This window comes from Vipera berus (genome assembly GCF_964194415.1).
Source record: "Vipera berus genome assembly, chromosome: 3".
Lineage (NCBI taxonomy): Eukaryota > Metazoa > Chordata > Lepidosauria > Squamata > Viperidae > Vipera > Vipera berus.
Genome location: NC_138204.1, coordinates 195352619 through 195366634, shown reverse-complemented (window position 1 = coordinate 195366634; position 14016 = coordinate 195352619). Strand labels below are relative to the sequence as shown.

General features: G+C 38.8%; 1 protein-coding gene across 2 annotated transcripts in view; it reads right to left on the bottom strand.

The window, feature by feature from the left end:
* Nucleotides 1-4756, bottom strand: part of ZFPM2 (zinc finger protein, FOG family member 2) — a gene marked incomplete at both ends in the record, with an annotated part of 365245 nt that extends 360489 nt beyond the window's left edge. For both annotated transcript variants that reach the window (XM_081325400.1, XM_081325401.1), the window contains one exon: nt 4717-4756. In XM_081325400.1, coding sequence (XP_081181526.1) covers nt 4717-4756 — 40 coding nt within the window. The remainder of the gene's footprint in view (nt 1-4716) is intronic.
* Nucleotides 4757-14016: the final 9260 nt, after the last annotated feature.

Below are 14016 nucleotides of genomic sequence, written 5' to 3'. Positions count from 1 at the left end.
CCCAGGCAAACAAAATCATGCACAGTTCATATGCAAGCAACGTGGGATGCTGGTCTATTACTGGTCTGTTTTGCTTACACAGAATATTCCAACTTTGTTGCTTTAAATGGTATACAATCTAATGTAAAGGAGAGTATACACTTAATTAACTGATTAAAATGGCTTTATTCCTTGAAGAATAGTTCTCCACTTCTAAATTTAAATATGTTCATAGGGGTAATGAACTTTTAACACATATAAATACATACATTCTATTTCAGGAACTTTTTTTAATACACTTAAAACAGAAAATATTTGTGGATATTTCCTTTTTCTAGTCAATATCCACCTGAATATTCCGAAAATATTCATTAATTGAACTTTTGTCACCTTCTGAAAAGTTGCTCATAATTACTTAGTATTAGATCAAAGAAAATGAGGTCTCCTATTGCAGAAGCTATAAATATAAAATATTTCATTTCTTTGGTATATATATATATATATATATGACATGACCTTTCTCTCTATATATGTATATATCCACTAGAATGCAAGAACATACAGTAAAACAAAATGGAAACACAGTGGACAATACAACTTTGCAGCCACAAAATCCTAGTTATTGCTGTGATCGAAATAATATTGTTACTAAATAAACACTAATCAATTGTTCAGCTTTAAGCACTTGTAAGAGTTAATAGCAGGTGAAATGAAGTGTATTAGTAAGCTGCCATACTTGAGCTTCCAAAATAAAGAAATATTTTCTACTTTATTTTTCCATATGAATTAACTGTATCGACTAATGACATTACTATAATAGAATACAAACTAGCTTTAAAACACAGGTCTTCTGCAAAAGGATTTGACATAAGCAAAATTCTGCAGACAGAAATAGTTTTATGCCTAAAAAAAAGGTACCTGGGTAAAAATGTTAATAAAGACTACTGATGTATTTCCCTACTCTGTTAATTAAGCTAAGTTTATTATATTTTAATAATCTAAGAGAAAACTTCTTAACACAATAGCCCTCTCCTTGTTCATTATATAAAAGTGCATGAACTCAAAAGACTGATAAGACAAAAAATACTATATATTAATAGAAACTTTTTATGAAAGCTTAAAACAGAAAGTTTTAAAAACATTGTCCTAATATGAATAAGATTTAATTTATTTATGTAATATACTTAATTTCCAGATTCTCTTTAGGCATAATTTGCAATTATTTGCTATCCTCCCCCGTCTAATTTTAACTAAAAATACAGTACATTTTTATAAATATAACAAAGCAATCAAAAGTTCAATTTGGATCTCTTTTGATAATCTTTTTAAATAAATTTCTTGACCTCTTTGCTGGTATTCAATTACAATGTTTTACAAGCTTTTCTTTAAGCAATTAGTTTGGCAATATTTTACTCTCAAAATAAATAATCAGACAAAATAATCAACTCATTTTCTCCTCCCCAGGCTTCAGTAAGTGTGAATGAAATCGGAATAATACTGCTCATAAAATATCAGATCTCAGACAACTGCAACAAGAAATAACAATAATGAAACTACATAGCCATCCCTGCTAATATAAAGAAATGCACTTGCTCTAAAAAAAATCATTTCTGTCATAAATTTTGTATTGCAGCCACAAAATGGAGAACAATCTGGACAATTTATTGGCATATTGGCAGGAGATGATAAGGCAAAAAAACAACAACAGCTAGCAGCTGGTGCAGTGAGATGGGCTGATAACATTGATATGGGGGTCTCCCACACAAAACACCACCTCTCCTATCACTGCTTTTTATCTAAGTATGATTACAATAAAAGCTTACAAGAGAAGGCTTTTTATTTTATTTTATTATTTTTAGGAAGCCAAAAATATAGACATGGAAAAAAGGGAGTAATCTGAATGTTTGGACAAAACATGGGGCAAAATACATAATTTATCACTGTATTATCACGAAATCCAGGCAGTCTAATCAAGGAGCCCTGAGTGACTATTTTTTGCCTTATCATCCAAAGTGGTGGAAACGGAGAAGGAATTATCAGGCTTCTGCAGATTGCTGGGCTAGAATTTTAATGGTAATAATCGGGTTTCTGATGGTATATCTTTTCCGCTTATCTTTCCCATTATCTATCCTTATCTGGCCAGTCATCAGAGCAAATTAATGGTGCTCTTTCAGCAGTTGCTTTTTTATCACTGCCCAGAGAGCACCCAAGGGGAAAGAATAAGCAAAATATTAAAATACTGCATAAATCACAATTTTAGATAGCAGAAAACTGTATGAAGTAAAAGAGGGAAAATTGTGCCCAACAACCTTTTTGTCCTTTGAACTAACTGTCTTGGGAGTTTTTCTGACTTCCTCCTACCCCACATACAGCTTCAAATTGTGCATGGTTTATCAGCAAGACTTCTTTGCAAACTGAGATTTCAGACTTAAAGTACTGCTTTACTCTCCCCAGTAGTTTTCCTATTATTTTAGCTGTCAACTGTGATGGTCACACTAGGGGTTATTTCACTAGGAGAGATGGCGTACTTTCTCCCTCACAGTTCTGGAGAATTGCACATGGGCTAAATATTTAAATATATTCAAGAAATGATTATGGTGAGAGTTTAGATGTGAGCAGGCAACACAGCTGAAGAAAAAAATTCCCAGAGTCCAGTCTCAGCCACAATGACTTTTTTAGCCCACTCTCCTACTAACCCCTACAGATTATCCATACATAGTTTCTCTTCCTCTGAAAATCTTTTTAGTTATCTTTAAAGAGAGTAAATCTGAGTAGTGGAAAACAGCACTCAAAGTTCTGGACAATATTAAACCTTAAACGCTAGCCAAAGTATACTGCACAGCCCTAATGACCCCATAGTGTGGGTGTTACATCTAGACAAGCATGCACATAAATATTTACATGCGTCAATAAAAATAAACAGTGGATTTAGTTCCTCTAATTTAACACATCTTACTAGGGAGGAAAAGAGGCACAGAAACTGGCTTGGGGACCTATCACACTATTCAATAGCCTCAATTAGTACAAAAGCCTTTATCTGACATTATAAGATGGGCATAAAGAACATTTAACTGTTAAACTGGGAGATAAAAAAGTATGAAAAAATAGACTTAAGATGGTCTTTGTACCATGCGACCAATTAATGTTAATTATTTATTAACAACCAAGCCACCATTCACAATGTGCAGTAGAAAGCTCATCCAGTCAGTAACATTCCTAGCTGTATACTGCTTAAGTGAATAGATGAAGCAAAGAGGATCAAAAGTTATTTCTAAAATGCAAGGAGCCTTAACAAAGTGAAAGTTACAAAAAAATGTTTTAAGGCTACGGGAGTGGTATTTGCTAAAAAAAAAAGGGGGGAGCATCAGAAAGTTACTCTGAGAAGCATCATTCTTTTTAATCCAGATTTTTCTGGGACGGTTTGACCCTTGAGAAGTCTTATCCTTATCGCCAAATCTCTTTAATTTATATTCCGAGGCAATTTTTAAAAAGCCGATTCTACATGCTTTTTAAAACCAGAAAGCAAGAGAAAGAATGGGTTAGGTCACGTGACACTACCTTCGAAAGGCGTTTGGGGTGAGAGGCTCGTATACTCAAAAAGATTTTTGGCCGCTGCTTTTTTTTTCCTTTAGGCATTTTTTTCTTTTTCTTTTTGTAAATACGTAGTGCTAATTCCAGTTACTTGAAGCGAGACCAAGCCCAAAACAAAAAGGAATCTCAGCGCTCAGAAAAGTTTAGGAAGTTGACATCATAGGGACTAGCCCCAAGTTTGTCCCAGGCTGGGGCGAGGAAAGCGAGAAGGGAAAGGATGCCAAAGAGACTTGATTCTCATTCACCTGCTCCACCTCCACCTCTATCCTCCTAAAATAACGAGTGGGCGCTTGCTAAATTACCTCCACGCGCGCCACAGCTTGCAAGCGACGGAGAATTCGCTGGAATAAGTTTGCAAAGGAGCCTCGCTTCCCAGCAAAGGATCAGTTTGGGGAGGAGGGTGCTTGTTTCCCCCTACCCCCCACCCAAAAAAAAACGTCCGGCCACTGCTGCTGCGTGGTGCCACCTTCTCTCCCCCCCCCACCCCACCCCATACCCCAGGAATAGCACGCGTGCCTTTGGCCTGGTTGCAAGAACTCGTTGGGGGGGGGGGGAAGAGAGAGAGAGAGAGAGAGAGACAGACAGACAGACAGACAGACGGCACTCTGCACGCGCTCAGCTGGCTCTCTGGGCTGCTTTCCGGGGCAATTCTTTCTTTTCTCGCCCACCACCCGCCTCCTCTGTGTTCCCGGGACTGCTGTTGGCAAAAAATACCTCCAGCCGAACGCTTCCCAGAAAAGATCAAAGTTCTCTGAGCGTAAAAACTCAATTTACCCCTCCCCAGCCAGCCACTCCTAGGAGTGAAGTTTAATGCTAACTTTCCCAAATGCCCACCCTTCTGTCTAGGAACCTTTCAAAACAAAAGATCTTTAAAGCAAAAGGAGGAGAAAAAGCGAGGTGCCCGTCCAAGCTCAGCTCTCCGAAGACAAACGGCCCCTTCCAAACTCGATGCGGAGCGCCCGCACTTTCAGCGGCTCTCTCTCTCTCTCCACTCGCCTTCTTCTTCTCCGACCCCCCCCCCCCGCCGCCCCACTCTCCTTGTTATTTTTAGCCAAGCCTCAGAAAGCGAAAAGATCCAGAAAAGCACCCTTGGGAAACAGCCCCCCCTCCCCACAGCCCCCATTTCTCCGCTCTTGGAAAACTTACGTTTAATCTGCCGGGGTTTGCTCTGTTTCCTTCGGGACATGCTGCTCGCCGCCGGTGCTGCTAGTAGTGCCGCCGCCACCCGTCCGGTTGTTCAGGTGTAACTGAGGGTGTGAACGGGGGTGCAAGGTAAGTAGGTGCGCGACGGAGGCGGGTGGGGAGGGGGGAGCGGAGGAGAAAGGCAAAGAGACGGGGGGGGAGAAGAGAAAGAGCGCAGAAGGAGGGAGACGGGCAGGCGAACAAGCGCGCCGGGTGCCTCGGCGGGAGCGGAAGGGAGATGACAGGAACAGAAGGAGCCGAGGAAAGGCTCGGCTCGGCTCGGCTCAGGAGGGCGCGCGGGTGTGAGAGCGCGCGCGCGCATGTGGTTTGGCGGGGGGGGGAGAAAAGACAGACCGGGGGGGGGAGAAGGAAAGGGTGCGCGTGGTGTGTGTATGAGTAAAAAAAAAGAGAGAGAGGAGGGGGGGGAGTTTGAGAGTGAAGAGAAGAGCGGAAAAAAGTGGGGGAGGAGGGAGGGGGGAGGGAGAGCAGCCGGAGGGCGAGGAGAAAAAGGAAGGGGGAGGAAAAGGAAGGGGGAGGAAGCGCGCTTTGTCGCTCTTTTCCTCGCGGGCTCCCTCCTGCTCCGCCGTGCCTTTCCCGGAGCCGCTGCCGCCGCCGCCGCCGCCTTTCCTCGAGCGGCGCTTCCCGCGCACGGACCGGGCGCGCCAGCCTTGGGAGTGGGGTTGGGGCGTGCGAGAGGAACCTCCGAAGCGCGCCCCGCCGGAGCCGAGCCCAGGCCTATCTAGGGCAGCATCCCGACTCCCGCAGGCAGGGGCAGTCGGCTGCCCCGGGGAAGCCCTCGGGCCGGGCTCAGGAACCGCCAGTCCGAGGCGCGCTGCTTGGCGCTCCTGGAGTTAGCGGGTGCCAGCCGTCGCGCCTCGCAGCCGTGGGGGGGGGGGCTCTGCCAGGGCGGCTGGAGCGGGGAGGAATGGCGAAGGGGCGAGCGAGGGGAGGAGGGGCTTGGCGAGGGGAGGCGGCGGGGATGAGTTTGGCCCGCGAGCCCCCGGCGGGCCCCGGGCTGCTCCCCAGCGCCTCAGATTGAGAGTTTGGGGAATAGGGGCTTCCCTGGATTCGTGCCCCAGCCGCCGCTCGGCGGGCAAGATGTCGTCAGTGCGCCCTTTCCTCCGGGATGCTTCCCCAGAGCCACAAAATGATTGCAATACGAGAACGTACCCATAAACTCTGTGCGGCAAAGAAATGCAAGCCTGCAAATAGTTCTTCTGGAAAACTACCCAGAAATAGATTGGAGTGGGGGAGAAGAAAGATTAAAAAGTGTCTTCGAGCCTGGGCTTAGCGTTCACGTGCAACTGTTGTTAATACAGAAATAGAAAGAGGGAGAGCCATTTAAAAAAAAAAAGAAAGAAACCACCCAACCGACAAGCCTACATACTAAGGTGCGCGCCAAACCAACGCAGCACTGGCATTCACGGTGCGGAGCGAAAACTGCTAAAAATCATTTTTTGAGTCTGGTCTTCACGTTGTTTACCCAGAAATACATTCCTCGATGTTTAGCGTGCCAAGTATGTTAATGTGCGAATAAGCCACACCTACATCAAGGGGACCACTTGAGAATTGGTACTTTCCCTTGCAATTGCTAACCTGTTTGGAACAACTTTGCAAAAGAAGTGTTACGTTGCCCAGCTGCACCGGAAAGTTACTTTTCAGGAATGGCATTGTAATTCTTGGGATCACGTCAGGCACCTAAACCGGGCTATATGCCATATGTGGATGTAAAGTAAAAATACAGTAACCAATTCAAGTATGTGAACATTCTCCGTGTAATAATAGAATTAGAAATATATACCGTATTTTATATTCAAGTCTTAACAGTATTAAGTATTTATTAGACTTGTGCTTTACTGTAGGTTTGAATCTTATTTGTCCACCAATGATGGCATCATAAGGAAAGAGACAAAAGGAAATCAAAGGGACACATAAATTTTGTGAAATCATCCTTAGAAGATGCATTCACAGATGTTAAAAGATGCTTATTATTTCTGTATCTTTACTTCTGCTCATAAACTTCACTATTTGTTTAGAGCTTCAAATAAAGTGCACTTCCCAGTTTAAAAAGTCAAGTCTCTTCAAAAATATAGAATCCCAGTATTGTATAGACAAAACATAACAAGAAAAGGCATAAAGATATTTATTACTTTGCTTGTTTGCTCTTCATGCAAAGATGGATTTAGAAGATGGTTTATGGCATCTTCTCTGCATCTGAAAAGTTTTAGGTTTCTAAGTGGTTTATGACAAAATCCAGGTTCCAGGTTTTTCCATTCTGTAACAGGGTGGCACAGAAGAGCTATAAGTGAACTTTAGGGCTAGCTGATAAACTGCAAGAAGCTTCTTTTTCTTATTTCATTTAAAATATTTTTTGCCCAGCCTACAGTATTGTGTAAATTAAAAGGTGGTCATTTTAGTAGCATTCTAGTCACTAGCTAGACTAGAATCTAGAATTGATAGCTCATACTATGGAAATTTCAAATATTAACATTATTTGTTGTGCATAGTCTGTCTAAAAGCTGTTGCTCAATTGTTAATATTCATGAACCAGTTCTGTTTTTCACCAGATTTATTTATTACTCAGTTTTTATGTCTTGGAAGATGTGTTTAACTTGAGGGTCATTAGCAAGCTTACGGTTATCCATTTTTAATAGATGCATCTATATGCATTCTGAAATCACATGGGCAGTTTTCTGTATGAATGAATGAACCTTTATTGTCAAAGTACAACCATGTATACATTGAGATTGGCTGAGCCTCCCTTCGTGCCCCCACCCCCAACTTACAGTGTCTAATTGGATTTTATTCTTCCTCACAAACTAAATGAAAGCATACCATTTTTATAAATTTAGTTAACAGACATAGGTACATGATTTTCAAAATAGTTTAAGTTTAAAGTCTTCATTTAAAAATGTTCAGATAACTAAATGAAAAATTAGGGTAGCTATTAAAGTAGACTTCAATGAGTTCAGTCCATATAACACATTTTTGGCACTTTACATACAGACATGATGTATGTGACATACTGGTCCATTTAAAATTATATAACCATGTCATTGAGATATCTTAAATATCATATCACCTTCTCTGATGATATTGCTGATGCAAGAAATCCATACTATAACAACCACATTTTCCAAATATAATGTCTTATACCTTATGCCTCAGGTGTTTCTTTATGGATTTGAACCTTTTCAACTGTTTCTTTGGGAGTAAAAGAAAGCAGTATGCCAAGTATTTGAAGCCTTTTTTTCTTTTTCTACTCATTGTTAAACCCAATTGGTTCCTAGAACAGCTTTCAAGGCATATGGTAGCTTTCAGTGGTGGACAGAAGCAGAGAGCAAATCTCTCAACAGAGGTTATTCTAGAGTCTTGAGAAATAGCAGCCACTAAGGTTATATAGTAAGTCAATCCAATGACAGCTTCCTTTGTATCAGAAAAAAATAAAATATTAAGGGGTCCTTGCTGAAAGTCTTTCTGAAATTAATATAGTACAATACATGTATAAGGTTCATTTATTATTAATATTGTTATTATAAATGCTTAACATACTTTAAATAATAAATTCAAAAATATTTGTTTAAATTATATGTTAATTTTCTGGCACATGTTAATGTTTTTTTCCTTTTATTCCAGAATATATATAATATAAATACAGTATAACATTTCTATAATATTAAAAAATTAAACTTCTGGTATTGTTGAATTTGTCTTTTGAAAATTCAGTGACAGAATGGAATAGTCTTTTCTTAGCTTTCTTATGTCAGGTGCAATATAATGGTAATACTTTTCACCTTTCAAATGTGGTTATTTTAACTTGCCTGGCTAGTTAAATTAAGAAGATGGGTTATTATTGTGGGAATATAATGGATATTATATGTTATAGAAATATGAAACATTGTGTATAGAATAGCAGAGAAATTACAAAATATAACATAGTTTTCTTTTAGGCTGTATGTTTCCCTAACAATTGCAGGAACACTAACAGACTTCATAGTTCAATCAGTAGAAAAATTCATGTAAATCGAAGTATTTTATTTGATATTAGCACAAGAATGAAAATAGGGTTTTACTTTGTACTAATGGATAGGACATAATCCTCTTGTCTCACAGTATATTTAAAGACATGTAAGAGATAAATAAAATTATCAGGCACTTAGGGAAAATATATTATGTTCTACTCACTTTTGGGATTTATGTCTTTGATAGACTCTTTATCCACACAATGTATTGTATCAATGTTAAAAAATAATGACATTGGTAAATATAGTATAATCAATATAAAAAACAATTCTAACACAAACTAAAACATTTTCATACACAGTTGCATGATTTCTGTATATTCCAATTCAACTAATACAATAACTGGATTTTTGAAAGCCTACACTTTATAGGACTTAAAAATAATAAATGTCTATCTAAAATCATTTCAAATTTACAACTGTCTAGGCTCTGTGTAAACAACATATTTTGTTTTAAAATATGTTCAAAATTGATTTCTGACTTTTAAGAGCAAGATCTTTTACTTAATTTAATGATCCTGCAATCATGCTCATATGATTAACTCATGTTTATGTTTAGTTTTAAAATCTTATTTATAATCATCTTCATCTCCCCCCCTCCCCAAACCTCTATATTTCTACCACCATTTTGATTTGGGTTCATTAGACCAAGTTTAGCTCACAATAATCTTAGCCTGACAGATTACCTTTTGTTGGAGAAGGTTAAATACAATTCTTCCTTAGCTGTGCAATGGCCTTCTATACCATTGATCAGTGTTTTTCAACCTTAGCAACTTGAAGATGTATGGCAGGAATATCATGTGACATCATGTGATGTGTTGCGACATATCGTGACTTTTTTTCCATTACTGGCAATGGGGTGGGCACAGTTTTGGCATGATGCATCCGGCCTGCAGGCCGGCAGTTTGACACCCCTGATGTATGGGCTTTAGCTTCCAGAATTCTTCAGGCAGCATGTTGGCTGAAGAATTCTGGGAGCTGAAGTCCATGCATCTTAAAAGTTGATGAGATTGGAAAACATTGCCTTGATTATAATCTTTTCCTGTTTCATAAATCGGAGCAATATTTTTGACTGGCTCCATATCTAGCTGCAAAAATACAGGTAGTCCTCAACTTACATCCACAACTGAGCCCAAAATTTATGTTGCTAAGTGAGAAATTTGTAAAGTGAGCTTTCCCCCATTTTATGATTTTTCTTGCCACATTTGTTAAGCGAATCACTGGAGTTGTTAGTAACATGATTGTTAAGTGAATCTGGCTTCCCATTGACTTGGCTTGTCAGAAAGTTTCAAAAGGGGATCATGTGACCCTGGGACACCACAACAATCATAAATGTCAGTTCCCAAGCGTCCAAATTTTGATCACATGACCAGGGGGGATGCTGCAATGGTCATAAGTGTGAAAAATGGTCATCCGTTACAGTGCTGTTGTATCTTCGAACCAGCACAGTGAACTGTTGCAAGTCAAGGACTACCTGTAGTTCCAGTCAGTAGCAGTGGTATCTACACATTAGAGTCTTGACTGTCTTGTTTGTTTATTTGCATACACACCTAAATCTGGGTGGCTAACCAAAACATAACAGTGCAGTGTAATAATCCAAACTCTATCCTTTTTGTACATACTATATGCTGAATCATACCACTGCAGTTGCCATTTCTCAGAATTGACACTCAACCATGGATGCCCATGATAGTTACTTCCAAGTAAAAAGCTGTTGTCAGAGGTATGTGTAGTGGACTTCTCCCGAATGGAGTTGTATACTACATAGAAAAAAAAAGTATGTAAAGGGTGTTCCCACAACCATTAGTTAGCAAGCATCAGCACCACATTCAAAAAATGATTTCACATTACATGCACCTGTTTTGTTCTATAACAGATTTATCATCTGTCAGTTCTCAAACAATTACTGAAACCGCTTTGTGATACAATGAGAAACCTGGATTTTAGGATAGTACTAATAATAATCCAGAAAATCAAATATACTTAAAAACAGAAAGAACATCAAGCTTTGATTATATAAGGCAGTAGCCAAAACAGTGCTATTGTTTTAACAGTTCTGTCTCTCCTATTAGTAATTTCTTCTTACAGTTTCTTAAGGCTTAAGATTCAATCTATCAGTTACAATTGTTAATCTTTGAACAATGACATCTGTCCATCTATTTATCTCCAACCCACTAAGATAGCCATGTATCTGTATTACTAGTTATATCAACTTTGATGTGCATGACTATATCTGGATTTGGATCATTGTGGTTAAAAAAATAATATCAGTAGTGTACATAATTAGCATAGGGTAAAATTAAAATGAAATGAACCATAACAGGAGTGCTGGTCTATTTTCAATTGGAACCAACAATATATAAATGGATTTGGCGTTGTGTGATAACAAGGAAAACAAAACATTTGGCTGGAACTAGTTTAATTATATCTCGAAGACCCAGTAGAAACTTGCCATATTTCAATGACAAACCTTTTTTCTGTATACCTGAGGTCTCTAGATATAGTTACAAAAGGCTCTGGGGTCTTCAGTAATACTAGACAAGATCAACTTATTCATTGAAGCAACTTATTTTTATCATACAGGTGGAAATCAAGTTGGCTTAATTTAGTGGGTCCTAAAAATGGTAGACAGATAGTAAGGTCCAAAATAGTCCAGTGGCCTGTTTCTAGAATAATCACTCTAGAAACTCAGGGAGTAGAAAGTTCAGAGAAAGCAGTTGTGACCCAGGGTTGGCAGCCAATTACATTTGAAAAGGGGAAAGGGGAACAACAAATTATGTAACATAATAACAGAGTTGGAAGGGACCTTGGAGGTCTTCTAGTACAATCCCCCGCTGAAGCAGGAAACCCTATAATATTTCAGACAAATTACTGTCCAATCTCTTCTTAAAAACCTCCAGTGATGGAGCACCCACAACTTCTGAAGGCAAGCCGTTCCACTGATTAATTATTTTAACTATCAGGAAACTTACTTATTACTTCCTTATTTCTAGGTTGGTTCTCTCCTTGATTAGTCTGATCCATTGCCTTCAGATCCTTTGGAGAATAGATTGACCCCCCTCTTCTTTTGGCAGCCCCTCAAATCTCCCCACAAATCTGAATAGACGGTATAATAAAGGAAAACTAGCAATGGCCTGGGAGCCAACCTCAGACAATAGGTATGAAAAATCAGTAAGGTATCTCTTGACTTAGCACTTCACCCAATCTTGCTGAGCTATCAAATTACTTTTTGTCTTTACTCATGTGGTGCTAGATATATCTAGTTTTGAAGAGAAGAAAATACCAGGGCCACAAGGCCAAATTTTTCAGTTAAATCATAATTATCTATATTTATTAGCATGGAAGACGTAAACTATAAAATCAAAATGGCTTGGTACATACAACAGTCTACAGGTGTCAAACTGCCAGCCCGTATGCCGGTTTCATCATACCGAAGCCGCGCCAACCCCATTGCCGGCCATGCAAAAAGAGTCACGATACGTCATGACATGTCATGTGATGTGGCGAGTTTGACACCCATGGTCTAAAGCAATCACATGTATGAATCTGGCTTTTCTGTCACAGAGTGATTAAGCAATTAACCCTAACAAATTGGCAGCTATTGGGTTTGGACTAGATGTAATGGTATGTGAGAATTATTGAGGGATAAGGGAAAGAAATGCTGCCTAAGAAATTATCAGAAAAGAGGGGAGGAGCCCAGTGGGTTAACAGATAGGAGGAAGAAAATAGGAAGGACGTGCCCTAATTGATCAGGTAGTTCAAAGTGTCAGCAGGAAATGTGTACCTTCAGACTTGCAAGATTCTGTTAATCTAGGCTTACAATAATGTAGAATTAGCTTATCTAATTGTGTTTCATGTCTAGTTTACCTGGGAGGACTGACATTAGCATTAAGGTTACACCTTGCTACTTACTTTGCTATTTATGGCATTGTAATCCACCCAGAGTCTTTAATAATGAGATGGTGACATATAAATTAATAAATTAAAAAAGATACTGTGTTCGTGAGACGGACATTGATTGATTTTACACCAAGTATTAAAACATATTTTTTTAAAAAAATATGATTCATTGTATTAGCCATAATGGCTACGTTCAAGCCACACTTTAAGCCGCAAATCATAATTTCAAATCAGAATAGTTGAGATATCATTACATACAAAATTAAACCTAATCATTTTATGGTGCAGCATAATGTATAAAGCTGAGCCTCTCCCAGAACAGGACAAATAGATTATATGAAATAGGCTCCTAGAAAATAAATAAATAGGAAAGTAAGTTAGGTAGTCCTTGACTTACAATCATTTGTTTAGCGACTGTTCAAAGCTACAGCAGCATTGAAAAAAATGGCTTACAGCCATCAGAGCATCCCCATAATCATGGGATCAAAATTTGCCCACTTGGTAATCAACATGTATTTTTGACAGTTGCAGCATCCCGGGATCATGTAATCGTCATTTGTGATCTTCCCAGCCTGTTTTAAACAAACTAAATGAAGAAAGTCAGATTTGCTTAACAACCTCATGATTCAATTGACAACTGGAGTGATTCAAATAACAAAAAGATCGCAAAATTGGGTGCAATTCACTTAACAATCATCTTGCTTAGCAACAGAAATTGTGGTCATGAGTTAGGGGCTTCCTGTACAGGAAATCAAAATAGAAGGCTAGAAAACAAGTTTGAAAAAGATAATGGTGAAGGCATGAGAATAAAGAGAAAAGAGAATAAGCAATGGTAACCAGGAGCTAGAACGATTAAGAATTGTATAGTTTGCATCATGGTCTAAAATAATCAGTGTATCTGGGTAGACCTCTACTTTTATTATGTCTTCCCCTTGATATTTTATTATTATTTATTGGAGATGAATAGGTTTCATTTCTAGAAATGGCAACTTGTATCTCCAAGTTCTCCTTTTAACTTTAAATTTTACATGGTGAGGGCTACTATATTTGGGCTTCAGTGATCTGCATGAGCCCTAGATGGCAACAAAGAGACACAGAAAACTCATAATACTTTGCTGACACCTAGTAATTTATGCAGTTTGCATATGTTAGCCCATGGATTCCCAAAGAAAGTGTTGTTACCTTAAGAAAATATTGCTGAACTACAATAGACTAATACCTACTGTATACGAGGTAAACATTTAAAAACAAAAATGCAGAGCAAAGGATGGAAATATTGAAGTTAGATGCATCAACATATTGATATAAGCACCTTGAATTTTTTTATCAGAGATTGGTTTCT